Source organism: Ictidomys tridecemlineatus, chromosome 5, assembly GCF_052094955.1.
Source record: "Ictidomys tridecemlineatus isolate mIctTri1 chromosome 5, mIctTri1.hap1, whole genome shotgun sequence".
Taxonomy (NCBI): Eukaryota; Metazoa; Chordata; class Mammalia; order Rodentia; family Sciuridae; genus Ictidomys; species Ictidomys tridecemlineatus.
Window position 1 is genome coordinate 16282778 of NC_135481.1, and position 26955 is coordinate 16309732.

The 26955-nt window shown below is 36.9% G+C and overlaps 1 protein-coding gene across 4 annotated transcripts in view; it reads left to right on the forward strand.

Annotated features, from left to right (window-relative positions):
- Nucleotides 1–47: 47 nt before the first annotated feature.
- Aagab (alpha and gamma adaptin binding protein) overlaps nt 48–26955 on the forward strand; it is a 49674-nt gene continuing 22766 nt past the window's right edge. For 3 of the 4 annotated variants that reach the window (XM_013359861.4, XM_078049415.1, XM_005316725.5), the window contains exons 1-5: nt 48–199; nt 16201–16391; nt 16518–16614; nt 16902–16991; nt 20121–20204. In XM_013359861.4, coding sequence (XP_013215315.1) covers nt 127–199; nt 16201–16391; nt 16518–16614; nt 16902–16991; nt 20121–20204 — 535 coding nt within the window. In that variant the 5' untranslated portion in view covers nt 48–126. The other variant, XM_013359862.4, reaches the window with a different exon arrangement.

A 26955-nucleotide genomic window follows, 5' to 3' on the forward strand; every position in this document is an offset into this window, starting at 1 on the left:
TGGAGTCCGCGGCCGCTCCATTCCAAGGACGCGTTCTTTCCGGTGCATCTCACCCGCGCGCCGGCGGCAGTGGTGCAGCCCAAGGCGGAAGTGGCTACCGGACGGAACCGGCTTGCTAGCACAGCTATGGCTGCGGGCGTCCCTTGTGCGCTAGTTACCAGCTGTTCTTCCACCTTCACGGGAGACCGGCTGGTCCAACGTGAGTAGTGAGGCACCTCAGCCGACCTCCAAAGCCCCCGAGCCTCGGGAGCGACCACCCAGGACCGCGGCCTCGTTCTGGGCCTTGTAGCCGCGGTGGGCCCTGGGCTCCTCCCCCGCGGGGCGATGCTGCGGTCTCCCCAGGTGTCTGCCCTTTGCCCTTAAGCTTTCCTGCCGCCACCCGACCCACACTGCTTGCATTGTGGCTTTTTGTGTAAAGTGGGACTAATCCCTGCCCGCCCAGTCCATCTTTTGAGATGAACCTGAAGGTGTCCTGCAAATTGTGCTGAGTTGCACCAGTTTAAGATGCTAAAATTGTGGTTGTTGTGATTTTTGTTGCTCTCTCTGCTGCTGAGGTACAGAGATGTTTCCTCTGAATGCTTGACTAGACGTATAAGGACTTATTAGCTTTGCCCTCTCCAGTTTTAGCAATTAACTGCCTTGCTTTCTTCTGAGGCGTGGATTCTCCACTAACATTAGTTGTGGAGTTCCGTACATCTTGTTTTGCTTCTGGATCCTCGGCGTGGCTCTCAAACTAAGTAACTTTGTGTTTGTATTATGCACACTCTTTGCCCATGCTGAGCGCACCACCAAGATTACACCCCATTCCCCAAACTAACTTTTAAGGAAATCTTTTTAAACACGACCAATGTAATTGTGAGACTACGGAACTGGATCATAGGCCAACTCATCACTAAAGGACTCTGTGAAGTTGAATCTGCGTAATTCAAAATTTCTATTTTATGTGTATGGTTTTGAATAAAAAACTGCCTCGTAGCTATATAATTGTGGGTAAGTCACTTGACGTCTGTCCTTGTTTTCCTATCTGTAAAATGAGAATAATTTTCACAAGACTGTGCTTTACCTCAGAAGTTGATATATTGTAAGCATTTCATAAATCTTAGGAATTGGTATGTTATCCCTCTCTCTCTCTCTTTTCTTTTTTTCTGTGGGGGGGAGGAGGATACCAGGAATTGAACTCAGGGCATTCTACCACTGAGCCACATCCTTAGCCCTATTTTGTATTTTATTTTTTATTTAATTATTTTTTTTATTTATATATGACAGCAGAATGCATTACAATTCTTATTACACATATAGAGCACAATTTTTCATATCTCTGGTTGTATACAACGTATATTCACACCAATTCGTGTCTTCATTCATTTACTTTAGATAATAATGTCCATCACATCCCACCATCATTTCTAACCCCATGTTCCCTCCCTTCCCCTCCAACCTCTCTGCCTTATCTAGAGTTCTTCTATTCCTCCCATGCTCCCTTTCCCTACCCCACTATTTAGAGACAGCTTATCACTGAGTAGCTTAGTGCCTCACCATTGCTGAGGCTGGCTTTGAACTCACCATCCTGCCTTGGCCTCCCAAGCCCCTGGGATTTCAGACATGCACCACTGTGCCAGGTATATGTTATCTCTCTAACCCTCAGTTTTCAGATTCCTAGAATAGGCCTTATGAAACAGTGTTTTGAAGGACAGGTGATTCCACAGTTTGAAAGCACTTTGTAAACTATAATCCATCATACAATTATAATTCTTCTCTACGTCTGTCAAATGATAAAATTAGGCAAGATAGCCCTCCAGCACAAATATTCTGATTTAATTATTTGTGATCACTTAGAAAGTTCCTTGCTAGTTTAAAAATTTAATTATAACACTAAATGGTAACTAACTGTTCTAATTATGCCATTTCCTTATCTCTAAGCAGTGTTCCTCTCTTCCCTCTTATCCTTTTGTATGATTTCATTGTAAAACAAATTTTACTCACTTAGTAAAATTTAATATGGAGAAAAGAAAATGTCAACCAAGTTCATTATCCAAACACAAAGAATGAACTTGATTCAATCTTCTTTCAACCCTTCTTTCCAAAGCATAGTTCTAAAAGAAAAAATAATTGTAATTACATTTCATATATAATTTTTATCCTGATTTTTTTCTTTTATTTGTAGTGCTGAGGATCCAACCCTGGGCTTTGGCCAGGCTAGGCGAGTGCTGAACTACTGAGCTGTACACCCAGCCCCTATCCTGGGATATTTTTTTACATTCCATCAAAAATTAGTTTCCATTATGTAGTCATCTAGTGAATATACAAGTATTTGCTCAAGATTCTTAAGACTCTTGGCTTATTTAACTTTGCAAAAGACTTAAATGTGTTTGGATTCCCATTAGTGACAGATAAAAGTACTTTCAAAGACAGTCTCAGGATGGCTATAGAGCTGTCATATGCTTTAAAGGTCAGAATTGGCAACCAGTGGTCTTTGCCTTAAAGGATCTGATGACTTGTAGTTCCCAGTTAGTAACATTTTACTTCCATGAAGTTGTTACAGAAGCCTAAGTAAGCTTCAGGGTCCTCAGCTGACCAGGTTCTGCCACTTTTTGCCTTGAGAGTCCAGAGACCTGAGTGATGATGAAGCCAGAAAAGAATTTATTATTCATTGTGGTCAGAGCCACACTGGGAAGCAAGGGGACTAGCATCCTACCCCTGTCATTGGGGTACTGACAAGAGCTTCAGGTTGGTAAAGGGAAAGGAACAAAAGGGGAGTGCGTGAGAAGTGTGCATAGTGAAGCAAACTTGTTCAGACTATGTCATCTGGTTGATCATTATCTTGGGTTTGATTCTGCTGGGATGTCATTGCTTTAGGGGGCAATGGATTACTCTTGCTTCAAAGAACAGCTTCAGTTCTTATAATGGGGTAATCCCTCCTGCCTAGGGGCAGTCCCATCATGGGCAAGCTTCCAGGAATGCCTGCTGACTATTCCTGGTATCTTGAAAATATCTAGTTACTCTCATATCTTGGTGTCTTTAGTCTTGACGGGGGATAAGGTAAGGTAAATGTAGTGACAAATTAATTAGTAAAATTAATTCTGTGAAATAATCCATTTTATTTCTGAATGTAAAATGTCTTAGGTAACTCCACTTCATGTTAAATTAGATGACTTTTTCTTTCTGGCCTCATTAAGGTTAATGTAGTGACAAAGTAAGAATAATTAGTGTGCAGATTACTTAAGAAAGTAGTGCATCAAGAAGAGGAAACTTTTAGGGTCCTCCAATTTCTCTTCCTTTCAACATCTGATCTATTTTAACCAACAGTGGGGAATATTTCATAACCAAATAACCAAGTTTGTTAGAAATACTTAAAGTAAGAATCAGTAGGTTTCTACTATGGATAAAGTACTTGCGTGGACTTTGGGAGAAACTTTTATTTTTCCATTTTTGTTACTCACAGGCCTTATTTGCAGTATTATGGTGAGATATCATACATCAATTAAAAGAGTCTTTACTTATTTCCTTATAGTGTAGACTTTTAAAAGGAAACGAAGACTCAAGACACTTGGGGAGCTTGTGCAAGGTTATGTAGAGAGTGAGATCAAGTGTGTCTATTCTAGGGCCCGAGCTCCTTCCATCTCACATTTATTTCATGCACATTTTACTTTTTTTTCTGGAAAAGTGTAATCTGATAAATAGTTATTAAACAGAGATGTTAGATGTGGTGATGCACACCTGTAATCCCAGCAGCTCAGGAGTCTAAGGCAGAAGGATTGAAAGTTGGAAGCAAATGTGGTCACTTAGTGAGACCCTGTCTCAAAATAAAAAGTGAAAAGAACTGGGTGTGTAGCTCAGTGGTAGAGTATTCCTGCGTTTAATTTCTATACCACAAAACAAAGAAAAACAAAACAAGACAGACAAAAAACCCACAGAGCTAATCTCTGTTCCAGTTACTGCAGCTAAAATGATGACTGAGATACTATTCTTGCCCTCAAGAGGAATGTAGTGGAAATGTATAATCCATCTTTGAAAATGTTAAAGTACAGGTATCTAAGTTTTAACATCTTACTCTTCTTCCATGGAAGGAACTTTAGAGAGTCCCTGGAGATTTGTTTGGTTTTTAATATAGGCTATTTGCTATAAGCTATAGGCAACTATAGGCTATTTGCTTTCTACATCTGAACAAACATCCAGAAAGAACATCTGGAGCAAAAATTTTTCTTTTAGCAAAATGTAGGTGTTTGCAGATCTTATAATAATAACAAACATCTATGTGTGTTTATCAGTACTCTTTCCGGAATTGTATTTACATCATTTAATTGATCCTGTATTATAGTGAAGGCACATTAATTATCTCCATTTTACAATATGAAGAAGCTGTGGCTTGGAAATATAAGTGACTTGCTGAAAGTATTCAGGTAGTAATTTCTGGGGTATATGTTCAAATTTAGGATTTGTATAAATCGGAATGTGTGAATGAAATGTTTTGTGAATGTATGAATGAAATCCTTAGTAGTCAAAGCTATTTAAAGTGGTGGGTTTGGTGTAAAAAATGATAGGATTAACCCCTAAAAGAATGTTTTAAAATATCCCCTCATTACCACTTGTAATGGTTGAAATCTTAATTCTGATTGGATAGGAAAAAAACACACAACTTTGCAGAATATCTATTAAATTAGAGCTGTATTTAGTATATTAAATATGCATTAAAAAGAGCATTATACTTGCATGATAATCTTTAGGAGTATCTGGATTTTTATTTTCTCAAGTAAACTCAAAGTAGAGTCATTTATTAATCATTCCTATATAAGATTAACATTAAAAATTAAAGGATTATTCCAGATATGAAATTCTATATTATTGTGTTCGTTTTGTATTTTTATGTTAGGTTATTTAATGCTTCTTAACTTGACTCTGGCATTCTTAATTTTTTTGTGTTTATTTTTTGAAAACTTTAAGAAACAAGCCTCATTTTAAGTTTGTGGTAGACACTTGTATATTAGAAAAGTTAACTTTTTGAGTTTGGAATTCAGAAACATTTATCCATAGAAACAACCCTTTAGTCCTCAGGTTTCTAAAACTGCAGAATCAGAAAGCTCAATTATATAATGGATAAATTAAGTTTTAGAGAATTATACAGACAAAACCAGCCATCATTTATAACATTGCTTCTTTGGAAAACATGCCTTCTTTTATAGGACTGAGAGTCTGTTTCTAGGTCTGTCAGACTCCTGAATTTACAAAAAGTTCTTGAAGTAATTTACTGAGGAGAAAAGTCTTTATTGTATATATTTATTTATTTATTATGGTGCTGGGGAATTGAACCCAGAGCCACATATATGCTAGGCAATCCCTCTAGCATTGAGTTACATCCCTATCCCAGAAGAATATTTTTATTTAAAAAGTACAGGTTGTACAGCTTAGCCAACATTGTCTAACAGAATAGGGATAAGAGTTTGAGTCTTCTAATTTGCATTTTTCCAGCAGCTTCTGGGAAGTATTTTGAGTGGAGCCTTGTGGTGTATTCTGGGAATAAATAACAGTTTTTGCTTAAACAAAGTTGTTCATTTTGTTGTGGGAAGAATCTGCCTTCGACTCAGTTGTAAATGTTCAAGTCTTTTTTTTTTTTTTTTTTTTAACATTTATTTATTTTTTCTTAATTCTCGGCGGACACAACATCATTGTTGGTATGTGGTGCTGCTGGGGATCGAACCCGGGCCGCACGCATGCTAGGCGAGCGCGCTACCGCTTGAGCCACATCCCCAGCCCCCTGTTCAAGTCTTTATTAAGTAGATGAAAGAAAGGCCAGCAAGGTCTACCACGAGGACCTAGAGTTGTCATCCCTGAATGATTCAGTAGGTGTTCACACTAAAGCACTGAGTTCAACTAGTAATAAGGTTGGAGGAACTGATTTGTTTTTAGCTCTTATACTTCATATATTTAAAAATTTTCAATTAACATTAAGGCTTACGATTTTTATGTTTATTTAAAAAAGGGGGTGGATGTTAAGACATTAACTTAAGGAGGGAAGCTTAAATACAAGTTCATTATCTCTCCAGACCCAAAGGGACTTAAAAACATTTCCATGTTATGTTCCAGTACATGTTTTTGTATGTATGTGTGTGAAATTAAAGCTTAGGGAAGCTGTGGATTCCCAAAGTTGTTCACATTAAAGTCGGGGAGCCAAGATTCAGTTCCAGCTCCTCTGTACATGTGAAAATCAAGTTTTTGGCATCCCAAACTATATATAGTAAAAGAAGAGGTAAGGGAATAGGAAAAATTGCAGTAGATATTACTGTTATAAATTTACATTTACCCTTTCATGGTTGTTGGAGATTTCACAGTTGCAATGTGATAAGTTAAATAATAAAGGAAAACATCTCTATTGGTATCCCGTGTGTTTCCTTCCTTGTGGAGTACAGAATTTGACTTTTTGCGTTATGTTTTAGACTAATTTTTAAAAGATATTTTTGATGAATGAGATAATTTATAAAGTATTGCCTTTCCAATAAATTGGGGGAGGGTAGAGAGGAGGAGGAGAAATACCAGTGGAACTGATTATGTATCAGTCAGGTTGTACAAAACTATTTATGATAGAGTATTGTATCATTCTGGAAGATTCTGAACATATCTAGACTCAAAACTTTATTTCTGGACCATTTAACTGTTTTTCCTATGGCAAAAGGAAAAATATCTAGAAAGTATGCAGTGGTCATTTGGTTTAAACAACTTGCTGCCTTTTGCCCTATGTAATTCCTCAATAAATAATGACAAGAAATAATGAAATAAAATCAGTTTTGTAAGGTTAAACTATGAAAATTGTTTTAAATTTGGCAATAATGGTAACCTGGATATGACATATGGTATTCATGTTGGAGCCAGTGCACACAAGTACCACAAATACATCTTTAATAATTACTTGTCCAGGAAGCAAGAGTGACATTAAGTTAAGGCGGACCAGGACAGTTGTGAAACTCTTAGAACCTTTATAATGTTTTAGGTTCAGTAAAAACTTTAAATGTTTAGAGTTTAATTTTCCAAACCTGATAGCTGGTTCTGCATGGAGGTAGAGAAGAGTGTGATCATGTGTTTTAGTCAGTTTTTTTGCTGCTGTGATCAAAAGACTTGACAACAATTTCAGAGAAGGAAAAGTTTATTTGGCTCTCATTGTCTCAGCTCCCAGTGTATAGATTGCTACCTCTGTTGCTCTGTCCTGGAGGTGAGACCACATCCTGGTGGAAGGGTGTGGAGGAGGAAAGCAGATGAAGACATGACAGTCAGGAAGCAGAGAGAACCAGCTTCCCTCACCATGCACACCCCCAGTGACCCACCTTCTCCAACCACACCCCACCTGCCTTCAGTTATCACCCAGTTAATCCGTTCAAATAGGTGAACGCACTGATTGAGTCAGTGCTCTCATGGCCCCATCATTTCGCCTGTAAATTTTCTTGCATTTTCTCACAAGTTTTTTAGGACACCTTATATCTAAACCTAACACTGTGCTTGGGTTAAAATCCTGTGTGCTTAGAACAGAAATATGTGGATTTTTGGTGATAAGCAGCACTATGATGCTGATGGAACAGAGCTTCCAATTGTCTGAATTCTGCCAGATCATACAGGATTTTTGTGGGGAAAAGAGTATCTGTGGATTGCGGGCTGAGTTCTGTTCTCTTCTTAGCCATCTGACTTAAGTAAGTCAGCTTCATTCCACAGTGATTTACTGAGTGTTGTTACATGTGCCGTTCATTGTTCTGGAAACCTAAAATAGGTACCTCAGTCATCTACATCATTGGTAAAACGAGTGCATTTTCTCTTGACTTCCATGGTTTTTTAGTAGCCTCATGGAGATTATAATTAAATCCTGTTTTAATGTGTTTACAGAGTTGTACCACCACTATTACAATGTGATTTTAGAACCTTTGTATCACCCCAGAAGGAAACCTGTGCCTATTTGCAGTCTCTCCTCATTCCCACCCTCTGCTCCAGGGCACCGTTAATGTTCTTTCTTTATAGTACTTTTTTTGCCTTTTCTGGACATTTCATATAAATGGACTCATATAATATGTGGTCTTTTGTGTCTAGTTTCTTTTAGCATAATGTTTTAGAGGTTCATCCATATTATAGCATGTACTTCGTATTCCATTTCATGGATATGTTGTACCACATTGTGTTTATCCATTCAACAGTTGAGGGACATTTGGGCTGTTTCTACTTTCTGGCTATTATGAATAATGCTGTTGTGAACATTCTTGTACAACTTTATGTGTAGACATATGTTTTCATGTCTCTTGGGTAGATGCCTAGAAGTGGAATTGTTGGGTCATATGGTAAGTTTATATTTAATATTTTAAGAAGCTGCCAAACTGTCTCTCAGAGTGGCTGTACCATTTTACATTTCCATCAGCAATGTATTGAAGGTTGCAGTAACACTTGTTATTGTCTGCGTTTTGATTGTAGCTCTTCTAGTAAGTGTGAAGTATCTGATTGTGGTTTTGATTTGCCATTCCCTAATAACTAATGATATTGAGAATTATTCTGTGTGCATGTAGTCCATTCATTTCTTTTTTGATGGAAGGTCTATTCATTTTTTTGCCCATTTTTAATTTTTTTATCTTATTATTTTGAGAGTTCTTTATATCTTTGTATAATTTATATGGATTTATAATTTCATTTTTTCCCAGTTTCTTATTTTGGTTTTGAAATGCAAGTCTTTAATTTTGACAAAGTCTGGCTTATCATTTTTTCTTTTTTCATGATCTTTTGTGTATTGCCCAGCAATGATTTTGCCCCTCTTGAAGGCTTTTGGAGGCTGGGACTTTGGATTTGTTATCTTTTTGACATTTGCCAGTGGACCAAATGTGTTTTCAGACTTTGAGTACAGGGGCTACAGTGTAAATATTCTTAATGAAACTTACTCTGTTTTGGAAAATTCATCTTGGACATGCTTTTCTTTCAGAGTAAATTAGTGTCTGCTGCAGAAATTGTCATTCCGAGTAGATGTTGAGATTTCTTGTAAGATTTTATTGTGATGTTGATTTGTTTATGAGAAATTACCATTTGAATATAAAAATATTTCATGTCACAATTGTCCTGTTTTATACAGTCATTTTTCCAGAAAACTAACATTCATAGATTATTTTCAAAGTACCTAAGATTAATTGCCAAATAATTTTTATGGCTAATAATCAAAAAAGGCATGAGATAGATTATATCAGAAATAGATTTTATCAGTTCAAGTAGTTATGGTGCCAGCTGTAATGACTAGTTCTGGTTCTATGAGAAAGACTAAAACTAACTTTGCATTCCAGAACTCCACAAGGTTTCTCCTTTAGATCAGTGTTTCTCAGCTTCCACACTGTTGACATTTGGGGTCAGTTGTGGGGCTGTTTTGGTCATTGTAGAATGTTGAGCAGTTTCTTGGCCTCTACTTAGTTAGATGTGAGTAGCATCTCCCTACTTGTGACAATTAAAAAAATAAGTAAATAAACCCCAAAACTCAAATGCTGGCTTGTGGCTTTTTGGGAGGCAAAATCATATACTCACAGAGAATCACAGCTTTAGATATGTATGTAGAACTACAATTTTGAATAGGTAATAGTAATAGAATTCAAAGAAGTTTCCTTTCCTTCCCCAAATTGGGTCAGAATTGTCCAGGGCATGTGCCATTGGAGTTGAAAGTGATCTTTGCAGACAACCCATAAAACTTAGTTTCTGCTTGACCCTCATAAAACATTACATGGTGTTCTCTCTCCCTCCTATGAGTGTCTTCACATTCTTGTTTACATATTTCTCCTTGGGATGTGAGATCTTCCAAAAGGCAAGCGGAGACCATATACATGCTTACACACATAGTTATTTTAAAGTGAAGCTGAGGACCAATCCCAGATGATTATTGGGAGAAAGTAAACTTGAAGAAAAGAAAAAGGACTGAATTCTAGATAGGGAAGAGGGGAGGGAGGGTAAGGGAGGAAGCAGGGGATTAGCAAGAATGGTGGAATGTGATGGACATTATTATCCAAAGTGCATGTATGAAGACACGAATTGGGTGTCAAACTATTTTATATATAAACAGAGATATGAAAAATCGTGGTATATATATGTAATAAGAATTGTAATGCAAAAAAGTACATGTATAAAGACATGAATTGGTATGAACATACTTTATATACAAAGATATGAAAAATTGTGCTGTATATGTATAATAAGAATTGTAATGAATTCCGCTGTCATATTTAAAAAAATAAAATCAATATTAAAAAAAAAAAAAGAAAAAGGACTGGGTTGGATTTCCTCTGCTTCAACTTTTGAAACTTTTCCACTGTAATACACTGTGTTATAAAAAGCCCAAGAGCCTGTGGAAATGTAACCAGAGAGAAGGGGTGTGTCAGAGAGAGGTAATGAAGTGTTGTAAGCAGAGCAGAATCTCTGTACTCTTGCTTAGTCAGTGTGTGCTGCTTTACCTCAATCTAGTTATACTTCCCCCAGCAAATCAGTACCGCTCCAGCTATTGACCTGTCCCAAAGACTGAAACAAACACTGTGTGTACTTGCCTCCAGAAGCTGGGCTACGGTTACCCAGGGACTCCCAGATAGGAATTTCCTGGCATTTGTCTGTGTAAAGTCCCAATTCTAACATTGCAGTTTTAACCTTTAAATGCCACGCAGGCTTCCAGGGCCTTTACATTGCAGCACGGTGGTCTGCTCTTAGTTTGTGGGAGTCATCTGTTGGTTACAATAACTGCTGCAAAGCATTCCAAAAAGCAGCATCTACACCTGTCTTACTATGACAGTCCTTTCTCAGTTTAAGCCCTGACAATGGAAAAGAAAAACTGTCGAAGGCATATTTTAGGGGGTGATTGGGGCTGGGAAGAGAGAGGCCGGAGCAACTTGAAGGAAGGGTTTTTCTTGGTTATAGTGTTTTCTACTAACCCTCTTTAGCGAGGTCCTCACCTACCCTGGAGTCAGGAGTATGTCACGCATCAACAAACAAAGGGGAGAAGGAATGGACCTTACTGAGGCCCTTCTCTGTGCCCAGCACCTGTCCTTTCTTACACGTTTTCACTTAATCACAACTGTTTGAGGAGTGTTTTTGTCTCCCTTAGAGGGATGAGACATAGGACTTGCCAAGGGCCAACATTCCCATGCAGGTCTGTCTAACCCTGGGTCTGGGCTGCTGTTTTCTGGGGCCTTTTCCCCTTCTGATTAATGCTGTCTTCACAGAGGGGAGGCAGAGCAACTTTGTGTCTTCAGGAGAGTAGATCCCATGAAAGACACTTGTAAAGGGAGTGGGGTGTTGTGATCCTTGGCAGTAAAAGCAATTTCAGTTTGAAAAAGAATGAAACTAACTTTATATTCTCAGAAGAGTGCTGTTTTTCTGGAAAGATCATCTTGATTTACGGTGGAAGCTGTTTTCCCTCAGAACATAGGAAATATGATTAACCACTGGACAGCTTCTCTTTACAAAGCTCTTGATTAGTTAAGTGTACATTAATTCTGTTGGGATTAAAAGTGTTCTTAATTATTTTATTGCTAAAGGAGATGTGAAAAATTCAAACACAGTATCAATATACTTAGTTTAAAATGCACTTGTCATTTTTGGCTGAAGTGCTGCAAGGACAGAGGAGGGGTAAAATAAGAGGGGTGTGTGTGTGTGTGTGTTCGTTTATGCATGCACAGGAAAGTGGATATTTGTGGTGGTTTGGAGAATTTAAGTCTGCTTCCTTATTCATGATAAAAACCTCTTATTGAATATGAACAATCAAAAGCTGAGCTGCCTCTTTTCTTTGGTTTGCTTACCAAATTGGCACTCTCTTGAAAGGACTATGAGACTAAACGGGAACAGGACAAAGTTGGGCAAGAGGAAGAAGGAAGTGTTGGGTTACTAAACTGAAATGTTGCCTTGGCGTACAGCTCCCTTCAAATCCTGTGTATGTTTCTTTTCAATAATATATTCTGTGGCATCATATGGGAAATAAATTCACCAAGGAAGCAGGAAAATAGGAGATGCTGGATAATTGATGACTGTAGAAGAACAGTTTCTCAAACAGGGAAAGAGGTTTATATTTGCATTTAGAACTGGGGGAAAGATCTACACTTGCTACTAGAACTGGGTGGAAATGTAACTTGTTACATAAAAGCACTGCAAATTAACTACTTTAAGCTGTGAAACCAAGTGTGTAATAAGAGACCTGGCAATTAATCACCTAGTATTTGTCTCTTAACAAATTATGTATTACAGCTCCACCAGGTGGCTGCCAACAGTGGGAATGAGACAGGCTGACCTCCACCAGGAGAGTGAAGCCGTTTTTTTTAAATTGATTTGTATGTGGTAGGAAGGACAAATCAAAATTCAGTACAATGAAGGGCAAGGAAGGAAGATCATAGCACGTTTCTCTAGGAAGTCAGTATGGTAACAACAAACCTTAGAAAGCACAGCAAACCTCGAAAATCATTGGGACTCCTTTGACATAAATAACTGAATGCCATAAACAGTTTTCTTATAGGTTAATTGTCCTGAGGGTTCATTTGTAATGGTACCTCCATTTTGAATATCGTTTTTAGTGGCCCTAAAAGGACAGAGGATACTCTAAGTCCAAGGGTTAGTTTTCGGTGTGACAGATGTTTGAGATTGATCCAGCTCATATGTTGAGTATTGTAACCAGGTGGTGCAGTAGGAAAGAGCGCTGATGACCTGACACTGGTTTTAAGCTCTGCTCCTTTTAGGCAAGTGGTTTCTTTTTTCTGACCCTCAGTTTTCTCATCTGGAAAATGAGTGAGTTATACTAGCTGATCTCAAAACTTAGCCATGTGCACAGGCATTTGGTGATTTTGTTTTAATTTGGGAAAGAATAAATTTGTTAAGCATTTGAAGCTAAATAAAAAAGACAAGGGAGGAAAATGATACTTAATGTAGACATTTACATTTACATTTTTACAATTAAACTCTACATTAAGATATTGATAATGGGAATTAGAATGAGTCAGTCTTCACTCCTCTCTCCCTGGTTCTAATATGGCACACAGATGTGATAATAAAGTCCATATGCAGCTTCACTCAAAGTATCTGATTAGACATAAAATGTTAAAAACGAAAAAGAAATCTGATAAGTGAATTGAGCTATCAACTTATTTTAGGCAGTACAGAGAATAAAACAAAACCCACCCAGCTACTAAAATGTGGAGTTCATTTTCCCAATTTATTGGTTCTATTTCCATCTGGGTTTAAAGAAAGGAGAAAGCACTGCTGCTTTTTTTTTTTTTCTTCTGTTTCTTTTTAAGACTTTATTTATTTATTTATTTATTTTAAAAAGCTTTATTGAGATATAATTCACAAGCTGTGTAGTTCACCCATTTAAAGTGTACCATGCAGTGCTTCTTAGTGTGCTCACAGAGCTGTACAGCCTCCACTATGATCATTTTAGAGCATTTATCTCCCCAGAAAGAAATTCCATGACAATTAGTAATCATTCTCCACTACCCTCCATCTTCTCTTTCCTAGCTCTAGTCTCAGGTAAATCTATCTATCTTCTGTCTCTGTTTACCTAATCTGGGCTTTTTTTTTCTTCTAAACATTCATCCTACCTAACTGTAATTATATACCCTTTAACCAACATCTCCCAAGCACTCCTTCCCTCCCCACCACCCCAACTTCTGGTATCCATCATTGTACTCTCCTCATCTGTGATATCAACCTTTTTAGATTGCACATGTGAATGAGTTCATTCGGTGCTTGTCTTTTTGTGCCTACCTTATTTCAAACAGTCATCTTCAGATTCATCCACATTGTCTCAGTGCCAGGATTTAATTTTTTCTATGGCTGAGTAGTACTCCATTGTGCATAGGTATTGTAATACATAAAATTTTTGTATTAAGAAATGGCTTGTGAGGTATCATGGAAAATTTAGACAATATAAAAGTGAAATTTTAAGAGCTCTGCATGACATTAGTTTGTTCTTTTGTATTTTAAGCATTCATAAGACAACCATCTTTAATAGACCTAAATATTCTAATTATAGTAAGTAATTCACCCCTGGGTTCAATCCCCAGTACCCCAGAACAAAAAAAACCCAAAACATAGTTTATACTTTTTTTTTTTTTTGGCGCTACTCTCCTTGTTTTACTTTGCCCTCTTCCATATGTGCTATTATCAGTATATCATGGTTTGAGTGCTGCCTGTGTGGTATTTGGCACTCAGAAACACGCCACATGTTGATAAGCCACCTGCTTTAAGTTTGAAATGTTAGATTTGAATGTAATGTAGACTTTGATCAATGAATTTTTTAAAAATGAGATGTTTATTTGAAAATGAAATCTTTGATTTTAATAATTCATCTGTTCCTCTTGCTGAATTCCCATCTGAAGTTGTGGTGCTCCATTATATATATATATATATATATATATATATATATATATATATATATATATATATATATATATAGCTGATTGCTATGGAATTGATTGACACTAAATAAAAGATTATGACTTTAGGTAGAAATGAAGCAGGAAGAACTGCTAATTTCTTAGAGCCGAGAAAAGAGATCAGAATTTCAAATATGGGCACAGACCTGTTCATTTAAGAATAACAATTCTGATTTTGGTGAAAATTCTGATTTTTTTTACTAATTTTTTTATTAGTTTTACAATAGCCTTATATCTAAGGTAAAATCTCAAATACATTTTAAATTTAATTATTTTTTTTAGAAACAAACCTTCAATTTTTTAGTAGTTCCTCCTATGTAATGAAACTTCACTAACAAAAATGATACATGTGTGTACTTTCAAGCTCATACATTCACACATTTGTATATTATTACATGTTATTCCTAGCAGTCGTCTGGGCTGAGTGATTTCTCCATGTCTTTATACCAAGGAAAAATGATGGGAGCTTTCCAAATGTGTAATCTAAGCTCTGGAATTTAAAATTTAACTTGTAGTTTTCAGTGTCATGGTAATTATGAGTTTGAGGCACATTTTACATGTTCATTTTTGTTTGCTTTGAAAAGGAGTTTTTGTCCATTTTTCTCTGTTTTCTTTTTTTATTTTTTAATTCTGATTTGTTATATATGACAGCAGGATGCATTACAATTCATATTATGTATCTAGAGCATAAATTTTCATCTCTCTCCTTGTATATTAAGTATATTCACACTATTCGTGTCTTTTTCATACATGTACTTAGGGTAGTGATGTCCATCTCATTCCACCATCTTTTTTACCCCCTTGCCTCCTCCCTCCACCTCCTTCCCCTTTGCCCTATCTACAGTTTGTCTAATCTTCCCATGCTCCCCCTCCCAACCCCACTATGAACAGCTTTCTGTATTCTTTTAAGAACCCACTGGTGGCATGCCATTTTACTCATTTTCCACATCTGCATAAAGTAGAGATTGTGGGTATGGGTATGTGGAATGGGAGTTGGGATTAGAACAATTACTAATGTCTCTTCCAGTTCTAAATATTGTATGACATGATGGAAGCAAAATGCTTCAGTGGTTTCATGATCACATCTGTATTAATTTGTTCATCATTGACTTGTCTTCTATGAAGTTTTCCTATTTTATCTGTGCTGCACATGGATTTCTGAAAAATTTGATTATAATCTAAAACATTTAACTTACTTGCTTTTTTTGCTTTTATACATTTGAAATTTGCCAGAGGTGTCTTCATCAAATAAGAGTTTGCATTGGCTATTAAAGTCTGAATAAGCCTGAATACAAAATGGAGTTGGGGTCATTTATCAGTTTCTATTCTTTTGTTCCATTAATTGAATTAATGCCTAAGCATTTATCCCAAGGAATATATGTAGCTCTTACATTTTATTAGTAGCATAGCATTAATCTCTTCCTTTTAGCAGGCAATAACTACAAAAAATTGAAAATTCTTATAATCTTTTACCTCACATGAAATACTCAAGCAATAAAATAAATGCAGCTGTCATTCTTTCTCTTCTGTTTGCCCTTTTCTGAGTATTTAATTAGATGACTGTTTAGACACAATGGTTTTTGAGTTCTTAAAAATGAAAACCGGTGGATTAAACTATGTTACCATTACTTTATAATCAAATGATTACAGAAGAGAATATTTAATAAATATGCAGGGCCTTTGGAATCCTACTATAAAGGAAAGCAGCCTAAGTACCAGATTAATTTGGTATCTTGTTGAGAAAAGTGGCCAGTGTATGTAAGCTTGTACTTCCCATGCTAATGTTTTTTCATTTCTTTAGATATCCTTGGAACAGAAGATCTTCTTGTAGAAGCGACTTCCAATGATACTGTGAGGTTTTATCCCTGGACCATTGATAATAAATACTACTCTGCAGATATCAATCTATGTGTGGTGCCAAATAAATTTCTTGTCACTGCTGAAATTGCGGAGTCTGTGCAGGCATTTGTGGTTTACTTTGACAGCACACAAGTAAGACTTTGTTTTTCCATAGAGCCTTGAATAAGAAATTATCATATGCCTTTTTTCCCTTGTGCATTTCCTGTGAGTTCTTTTAATGTCTCTTTTTCTGTTTGTATTTGGTTTTGCTCCCTCTAGAAGTCAGGTCTTGACAGTGTCTCCTCATGGCTTCCGCTGGCAGAGGCATGGTTACCTGAGGTGATGATCTTGGTCTGCGACAGAGTGTCTGAAGATGGTGAGGCCCTCAGCTGAGTAGTGGCACATGTTTGCTGTTCCTTGCAGTCAGAGAATACCTGTACTCTGAGTTTAGAGCAGCATATCTCTTAGGACTTTGTTAGAATCTTGCACTGTTTACCTTGTTTTAAAAGAATGGATATTTAGGGGTTAAGAAATCATTTTCTTTATATTACTCAATTCTAGATTTCTTGAATATAACATTGACGTTGAGGGGAAAACATTTGAGATTTGTGTAGGGTATTCATGTTTTAATTTACTAATAGCTTGTTCTGCATATCATTTTAGGAGTAAACAGACAAAAAGCTCAAGAATGGTGCATCAAACATGGCTTTGAATTGGTTGAGCTTAGTCCAGAGGAACTGCCTGAGGAGGATGGTGAGCTTTTTTGTGTTAGTAGAAAACATGCGTTTGGATTGAGATATCAGAGATTATTTTATTCCGGGGAAGAAGAATCACAGTGAAACTGAAGAAACACTATTTTCTTCCAGCTATTTGAAAAAATATGAGCAAAATCCAGTGGTGTAGTCTTATTAATAATGTAATAATTCATTGGTTTGTTTATTACTCATTTTAGGACTTTGAAAATGTTGGTTGTTGTTTTTTTTTTTTTTTAAAGAGATGACTAGTAAAGGATTTCTACCTAAAATCATTGTCATTTCCCCATTCTCGTATTGTTCTCTTCTGACAAAAGGAGGGTTAGACCTATAGTCGTAGGTAGAGTTTATGTTCTTTCTTTAGAATTCATAACAAGCTAAGGTCGAATCTACAGAAATATTGTGGGGGTGGGGCATGTCAGACCTATTTGTATGTCTTTGAAACACTTGAAACCAAAAATAAATCCAGAATACCCAACCCCCCCACCCCCCGCTCAGGGTAGCTCTACATTACCTGCCTTCTGCTGTCTGTATCTTCTGTTTCTTACCTTCTTCTTCCTGCTCCCCTATTTCTTTTTTCTTCTTTTTCCTTCCAAATAAGCTGTTGTGGGATCTACATAGATAAGACAGATTTTGGTCCCCCAGAACCTTATAAGGTGGTACCAAAGATAAAATGTATACAAGTAATTGAATTATGAAGTGGAGTGTCATAGGTATTTAAAAAAGAAAAACTAGTGGTGCTGTAATATTTCAGAGGTGGAAGAGATTGTGTCTTTTTGGAAACTCAGAGAATGGTTGGTACCGTGAACTCTCACATGTCAGCTTCTCCATGGGAAGAAGTAGAAAAGTTAACAAACTAGTTAGAGGATTGGTAGGGACTGGCATTGAGAAGGTGCCAGTTATTCCAGAAGACATTTCAGGCAACGGCAACCAATGTGAATTGAAACACTTAGCACATAAGCCCTCATTACGAGAAGTAAGTGTGTGTGTGTGTGTGTGTGTTTATTTGTGGTGCAGGGGATTGAACCCATGGCATCATGTATGCTAAGCAAGCACTCTACCACTGAATTACACTCCCAGCCTGAAGCCTAATTTAGCTTATAAAAAATTAAAAATATCTTTCTATTTTCTGGCTTAGTTAGAATTTTTCCAAAATGGCTGTTATCGCCAGAGAAGAAAAGAACAAAAATGAAATAAAAGGCATATTTTGATTTCTGTACGTTTTAAAGAATATTGGAAATATAAGCAAGTACAATTTTTCCTTCTGTGTTTTTTAGATTCCCTAAAACTTGTGCCCAGCTTCATGTATATGAGCATGTATGTCATCTTTTATTTCTAGCACTAGAATTTTCTTCGTGTTGTTGGGAGCCAGTATTTGACTGTTATCATTTTGGAATCTCTGCTCCTTTATACCACTGTTCTTTTCCTTTCCCTTTGTTTGAACAGTGTTCTTGTATTAATTTAGCTTAATCTTTTTTTAATATTTATTTTTTAATTATAATTGGACACAATACCTTTATTTTATTTGTTTTTATATGGTGCTAAGGATCAAATCCAGGACTTTGTACATGCAAGGCGAGTACTCTACCACTGAACCACAGCCTCAGCCCTAATTTAGCTTAATCTTAAAATAAATTTTTAGACATGTCATCATTAGGTAAGGTAATAAAAACCTTCCTAGAATTTTTAAATACAAACTGTTCTCAAGCCTTATTCTCTTACCTTTTATTAGTAAGTATTACTCAGACATCCATATGACACTTTGTTTGTATTAAATTTCATCTTATTGGTTCTAGCTCTTCATTTTTGTTTCCTGAATTAAAGTATTATTTTTTTTCAAGAATTGAGTCATTCATAGTTAGAATAAACATGCCTCTTCATCTGAATGTTGATGGTAATAAACTCATCTTTGCAGAATATTTTCAGTTTAATCCTTACTGTATTTCTGTTAGAGTAGGTTGCTATTCTTTAAATGATTCATCAATCTCTAAGGCACTCATTGAGTGCCTGCTTTCTTTCAGGCACTATTTAGCACAGTGGGCATAATGAACTCAATAAGCCTGGTTCCTGTCCTCAAGGAGTTTCTAGTCTAAGGAGGAAAGTTATACCAGTGAGTCATCACTTTTAGTTCATCTTTCCTCTAGGAAAGATGTGCAAAGGATGGTGTCATCTCTCCTTTTTTTTTTTTTTTTGAGGATAATATAAGCTATTAGCCCTTGATCAGATAGTTATTAAGTGATGGAGTTGGGGCTCAAATTCGGATCTTCTGACTTCTGATTTTGTACTCTTCTTGTTAAACTTCCCAGCATCATGCCAGGGCACTAGAGGCAGATTGTGTTTGACCTATTCTGCAGACTCTTTTCTTTCAACCCTGTGAAAACTGTTTCTGCCATTGCTTTCCACATTCAGTCAACATCTGAATGATCTCTTTCTCCTTTATACATAGTGAAACTTAATTTGTAGCTCAGAATACCGCTGTATTGATAGCATGCTAACTGGGATCAAGGCCTGTTATTTTAGGTAGGATCCATCAAATTCTAGTAGCAAATAGTACTAATACTAAATTAATTTTTTTTAAATAACCCATTGCCTGTTTCTTACACTTAGGGTTATAGTAAATTCACTTTTTACTTTAAGTTCTTTTCTCTGATCAAGAGGTTATTTCTTAGATAGAGATAATATTTATTATTCTATGGTTCCCAGTGGAATTTGCATTTGCAGTGTTATAGTGTGCTGAAAATTCCATCCTGTCTACAGAAAACTCATTCTGCATAGATAACTGAGATTCATTATCTGTTGTACTTTCCCAGGATTATGGATACTTAGATCCTTAGGAGAATATGAGTTGATTTCACTGGTGAGGCAATAGGGAGGACTTTATTATTTAACTGTTATGTTGTTTGTTTAATTATTTTAGTTTGTAGAATATCCCTATCAGGAACTCTTGAGTTTGTATTTGCTATATTTCTTTTCCTGTTATACAAGTTAAGTGTAAGGGAACAACTGAATAAGCAAGATAATTATGCCATAGTTATTGAAAATATGGCTTTGGGGATATCTAGATATACATGAATGTATATGAAGGTACATATAAGTGTGTATATAAATATATATGTTTTTCCCCCTGAAGATGACTTCCCTGAATCTACAGGAGTAAAGCGAATTGTCCAAGCTTTGAATGCCAATGTCTGGTCCAATGTGGTGATGAAGAATGGTAAGTAACTTGGGTCTGAAGGTAATCCTCTCATTTGTTTTAAGTTTTAAAATTTTTGGATATATGTGGAGTAATTAGAGTATAATATTTGTTTCAGTTCTCAAATCCAAGTTGAAGGAAGAGCCAAAGGTAGCATTTCTGGGGATTTAAAACATATGTTTAATAGTTATTTCAGTAAGCCTTTAGAGGTTACCTAAAATAAGCCTAGCATTGTTTTTTGGCTTTAAGAATAACCTAAAATTATAAGACATGGACTTTATCCTTGAGGAGCTCCTAGTCACCACATGCCGGGCAGTCTGTGGTGAGTGCAGAACGGCTGATGCAGGCAGTAGTGCATAGTCAGAGCTGTGGCTCTAGGGTTAGACATGGACATAGAGACCTTCAAGGACAATGTGAGTTCTGACATTGTGAGAAAACTGGATGATCAAGGTTTGAGTTGTTAAAAGAGAAGAATGACAAGTGAGGAGGAAGCATGGCCTCAAGAATAATGGTTATACATTCTAGGGTCAGGAGGAAAATCTCACCTAACGATCAGAGTTAACTTAGAGGCCTGAATGCTAGGCAAGAGGATTTGAGCTTTTTCCTATAGGAAATGGTGAGTCATTGGAAACTTAGGGAGTGGTGCAAAGTTGGCGTCTTTGAAAGGTTAATGTTATAGTGGTATGCAGGAAGTTTGGCAGTGGAAGGAGGTAGAGTAGAATTAGGGAGACCAGAGCTGTGGTAATAGCTCACGGGTGAAATGTTAGGGTCTTTGGTGATGTGGCCATGGCATGGAAGGCCAGATCTGAAATGTAGTCTGAAGGTAGTAGGCTAGTCGGCCCACAGTAGCTTCTGTAGTCTGCATTAGTTTGCTGTGGCTGTGATAACAAGTACCACAAACTGCATGGCTTAGAACAACAAGCAGTTAGCCAGGCACAGTAGCGCATGCCTGTAATCCCAGCTACTCAGAAGGCTGAGGAAGGAGGCTTGCAAGTTCGAGTCCAGCTTCAGCAACTTATTGAGAACCTGTGTCAAAATAAAATAAAAGAAAAAGAGGGTTGAGGATGTAACTCAGTGGTAAAGTACCCCTGGGTTCCATCCAGAGTAACCCCCCCCCAAAAAAAAGAATAACTGTGATTGCCTTAGAGGTTTGAAATCCAAAATCAAGGTGTCAGAAAAGCCGTACTCTTAGTTCCTTGGCTTGTGACAGCATAACTCCAGTCTTCTTGTGTGCTGTGTTCTTCTGTGTCAATTTCCCTTTCTACAAGGCCAGTTATCATATTGAGTTAGGGTTCCACCCTACTGCAGTCCAACTCCATTTTAAATGGTTACTTCAGAATTCACCCTGTGTCTAAATAGGTCATATTCTGAGGTACCAGAGGTTAGGACTTCAACATATGAATTTTGAGAAAATACAGTTCAATCCATGATATAGTCCTGAGGAGTTGTTGCCTGTGCAGAGTATTTTTCTCTTGTGTAGCTCTTGGCTGCTCAACAAATTTGCAGTCTTAGGTGAAGTACTACAAAAGGGAGTGAGAAAAATCATTTTACAGTGAGCCTACTTCATCTTCCTGGGATAAAGGGTCAAATGATTAATCAATTTTGTAGATATCAAATATTTCATCTCAATTTTTGGTAGATAGGGTGTTAAGTGAGTTTAGGGCTCTTAAGTTGTTTAATGCTTGTCATTGTTGGAGAAGCTCCTCCTGGCATAATGTAGTACTCCTTACTTTTCTTCACCTTGTCCCCCTTGTCCTTCCCCCTTTGTACGGAGAATCTGATATGTCTGTTAAATTGAATTGCAAAGATGTTAGGTTGTATTGCCATAACAATCAAAAGTACATCCTAGTAGATCTGGAAGGAATAAGGAGATTTTAGCTTGTGATGATGTCCCTGTTTCCAAGGACTTACTCCTTATTCATTCAGCAAGTCCCTGTTGATCATTTACCACAGTGAGGCATTGCTCTAGACTTATCTACACTATAAAAATAAGTTTTAGATTTGGTACATAAACTGGAACAATTTAGAATAAAATTATATTCAGTGGTGCTTGTTGTATTTATAGAACTAGTTTCAGAAAAGCTTATTTGGTGTCAGTTGTTTTTTGAAAAATCTGACCTCCAAGTTTATATATTAAAGAAGTAATGCCTTGTGGTTTATGTTTGTGACTGTACAATAGGCCCTCAGTATTTATGGGTTCTGCTTCCTTGGATTCAGCCAATCACAGATTGAAAAAATTTGGAAAAAAAAATGCATTTGTACTGAATATGCATATATTTTTTGTCATTATTCCTTGAGCAATATAGTATGAGTACTATTTATATACATTGAATACATTTTACTAGTTATTCTAAGTAATCTAGAGATGATTTAAGGAATATGGGAAGATGTGTGTAGGTTATATGCAAATTCTATGTTATTTTATATGAAGGACTTGCACATCCATGGATTTTAGTATTCTTGGGGGGTCCTAGACATCTGTAAATTTAGAAACTGTGCTGAACATGCTTTTTATTACTTTGGGGATATATGGGCAAAGGTATTTTCTTTTAAAAAAAAAAGGCCATTTCACTTGTTTTAGACACTAAAGTAATATTCTTAGAAGAATTTTAAAGCAAAGAGGCACATCTTGGGTTTTCATGGTTCCTTGCCCTGAAGTATCTTTTTTTTTTTTTTTTAAATTTTTAATCCTTAGTTCTCGGCAGACACAACATCTTTGTTTGTATGTGGTGCTGAGGATCGAACCTGGGCCGCACACATGTCAGGCAAGTGCACTACCGCTTGAGCCACATCCCCAGCCCATCTTTTTTTTTTAATAACTTTATTTATTTACTTGTTTATTTTTTAATGTGCTGAGGATGGAACCCAAGACCTTGCTCAAGTGAGGTGAGCGTTCTACCACTGAGCCACAACTCCAGCCCCCCCTAAAGTATCTTTGCTTTCTTCTTTTCTCTGTATTATACTGGGACATTGGTTTATTGTTACCCAAAACCCAAAATATTGGCATTAACTTGATTCCATGTTTAAGAGGACCCTTCACCCACTTCAGATTTTGGAGCTGAAATGCTGAGAGACACCATTCCTTTGTTTTAGATTTTCAAATTAGGGGTGCTCAATCACTATCTGATAAGGATCAAGTGTCTGGAAATATAAGGAACTCCTATAACTCAGTAATACAAAAACAATAATAATAAATCTAGTATAAATAAGATAATATAAATAAATATATTGTAAAAATAATAAAAAGACAAATAACCCAGTTAAAAAATTGCAAAGAATTTGAGTACATATTTCTCCAAAGATTCCAAATGGCTAGTTAAGCACATGAAAAGATACTTAACATTTTTAATCATCAAGGAAATGCAAGTCACGTCTATAATGAAATGTCACTTCACACCCACTAGGATGGGGAAGATCAAGAAGATGGTGAGAGTGTTAGGAGGGAGAGAAATTAGAACCCTGACACATTGCTGGTGGGAGTATAAAGTGGTGCTGCAGCCACTTTAGAAAAGTAGTAGTGGTTCAAAAAGCTAAGGATAAAATATTGATAGAGTGATTCTATTCTTGATTATACTCAGGAACCAAAATGTATGTACAGAAACTCATAACAGTATTATTCATAGTATCCAAAAAAGTATAAACAACTGCTGAAAATGTGGTATGTCCATACAATGGAATGTTATGTAACTATTTAAAAAAACGAAGCAGAGATATGTGCCAAAACCTCAAAACCATTATTCTAAGTGCGGAAGGTCACACACAAGAGGTACATATTGTATGATTGCATTCATATGAAATTTCCAGAATAGTTAAATTCATAGAGATAAAAAGTAGATTAGAGGTTACCAGGAGCTGGTAGGAGAGGTTGCTAAAGATGTGAGATTTCTTGGGCTGGGGCTGTAACTTATGACAGAGCACTTGTCTTGCACATGTAAACCACTAGGTTTGATCCACAGTACCACATAAAAATAAACAAATAAAGACATACTGTCCATCTACAACTACAAAATTAAAAAAAAAATGCTTCATTATTAAAAAAAAGATGTGAGATTTCTTAATTGGGTGATGAAATATTTTGGAATTAGATGGTGATGATGGTTGCACAATTTTGTGAATATACTGAACACCAATGAATCACTTTAAAATGTGATTTTGATATGTGAATAATATTAATAAAAAATAGAAGTAATACCACTAATTATGATAATGGCAGTAGCAGAAGGGGTGGTGGCACTAATCATGCTAATAGCATACATACACCCACACCCATTATCTGTTTAATCCTCACAACACCCAGTATGAGCTAAACTCAAGGAGACCAAGTTATTACACCAAGGCCACATAGCTCATAGTTCTCAAACTTGTTTGCACTTTGAAATTGCCCCAGGGGAACTTTAAGAAGCACTCTCTCAATTCTAGAGATTCTGAGTTAATTGGTATAGGGTGAGACCTAAACTCACAGATGTTTTAAATAACTCTCAGAGCCCTGATTTGAACTTCAACCTTTATGATTTTGAACTTTATACACTTAACTACCATAAAATTTATAAATTATTATATTGTAAGGAAGTTTCTCCCATACTGCTCTTTCTCCAAAGAATTAAGTGACAATTTCCACCTTAGCATTGCCCAGCTGTGTGGCCTTAGGCAGATCTCATACTCTCTGGACTTTATTTTTAATCCGTAAAATGAGGCTTTCAACCCTGGCTGCATACCCAAATCATTTGGGAAGTTTTTTAAAACCTGTATTGTCTTGGTCTCCAGACCATTTATATTAGAAGGGAGGGACAGCTATTGTATTTTTTATAGTGTCAGGGATTCATGTGTGTGGCCATTATTGAGAACCACTGACACAAATGATAATCATCTAGTTCTCACTTGTAAGAGTCTGTACTTAATCCATGGAAGTACATTTAGCTTTTTTTTTTTTTTTTGTGGTACTCGAGATTGAACCCAGGGCCTTGTACATACATTGCAAGGCAGGCACTCTACCAACTGAGCTATGTCCCCAGCCCACATTGGCATTTTGAAAGCTGCATTAGCCTTAATTATATAAATTGACTCTAGGATTTGGGCCTGAGCAATCTGAAGGGTTGATTGCCATCAACTACAATGAGAAAGGTGTAAAAGAAAAAAATTTCTAGAGGTGGGATGACATATCAGTATTTCAGTTTGGAACATACTATGTTTAAGATGGCTACTAGAGTAACAAGTGGAGATGTCAGGTAGCCAGTTGGATAGAAGTGGAGTTTGGGAAGAGGGGTAATATATGGCATTTGAAACCTTGAGCTTGGGTGAGATTGCAAAGGGAGTAAGTGTGGTAGATGAAAAGGCCCAAGAACTCAGCCCAGGTATATCCCAACATAAGAAGACAGGGATCAGAGAAGGAACCTGCGAAGGAGACCAGGAAGAATGAATGGTGAGGGAGGAGAGCCAACTGTGTGGGGTCCTAAAGGCAAAAGTGAAGAGTGTTTGAAGGTGGAAGGAGTGGCTGGCTCTGCTAGATGCTGCTAATAGGTCAAGTATGATGAGAACTGAGAGTTGACATTTGGATATGGTAATGCGGAGGTCATTAGTGACCTTGAGGAGCAGTTGCCATGAAATAGCTTTAAGAAAGGGGACAGAAATCACAATTATTATAATGTGTTCTTGAAAATTTTTGCAGTGAAGAGAAGCAAGGAAGTAGGTGGGAGCTGGTCAGAAAAGAATGGTCAAGAATTATTATTTTTATTATTATTATTTTAAGAACAAGAGCAGCATGTTGGTAAGCTGATGGGAGAGACTCAGGAGGGAGTGAAAAGCTGATGAGGTAGGAGAGGAGACTTGCTGGAGGGATGCCTTTGAGTTGGTAGAGGGGACGGGCTCTGGTGTGTAAGTGGAGGGGCTGGCTCTGGGAAAAGGAAGAAGAAAATCAATCTGAAAGAGGCAGAAAAAGGAGTGCATGGATACAAATGTGGCTTGGGAGTCTGTGGATTCCCATTGTGTTTCTTCTGAGTGCCTCAGTATTCTCAGTGAAGTAGGAAGCCAGGTTCTCAACTGAGAGGGCAGGAGGTAGAAGTGTTAGGATTTGAGGAGAGAGGGAAAATGTAAAATAGTCTAGGAGAGTCAGTTAGCTTTAAGGGCCCCGCTGGAAATTTAGTATTATAAATTTAAAGTGAGCTCAGGCAGCGTGTATGTCCATGCATGTGCCCATTCCTTAGCTTCCTTAAGCCTCAAGGCCACAGGCAGGGAGTAATCTTTGTGCTTTTACCAAGCAAGTTTATCATAGAAAGAAAGAGGCAAGGAATTTAGTTGGGTGCATGAGTGATTTAATTAATTAATTAATTATAAGGGTTGATAATAGAATGGAAACTGGGTGAAGGGGAGAGAGAAAATCAGTGGGGAAGGGATCAATGACGGGTGGTAGTTTTTGGTTCTGGTAGTTGGGTTGAGGCATGATAGGAAAGGAGAGGGGGAGTTGGAAATGATAGATGATGTAAGAATTGAAGTGATTGAGGGATTGTAGCCATTGGTAATAATAAGTCCATGGGTGTGACCATGGGAATACATGGCTTAGCTAAGGTAGAGGACAACCTTGGTGCAGCAGGAATTCGATGAACTTCCAGATTGCTGGAAGGATCCTCTATGTGTATTGAAGTGGCAAAGAATTAAGAGAGGAGTAGCTAAAACTGTGAATACATAAGGGAATGGCTGGAAGGTCTGTTGGACGTATAGGAAAGTGTCTAGATAGTTGTCTTTTAAATAAAGCTAATCTGTTTGAGAATATCAATAG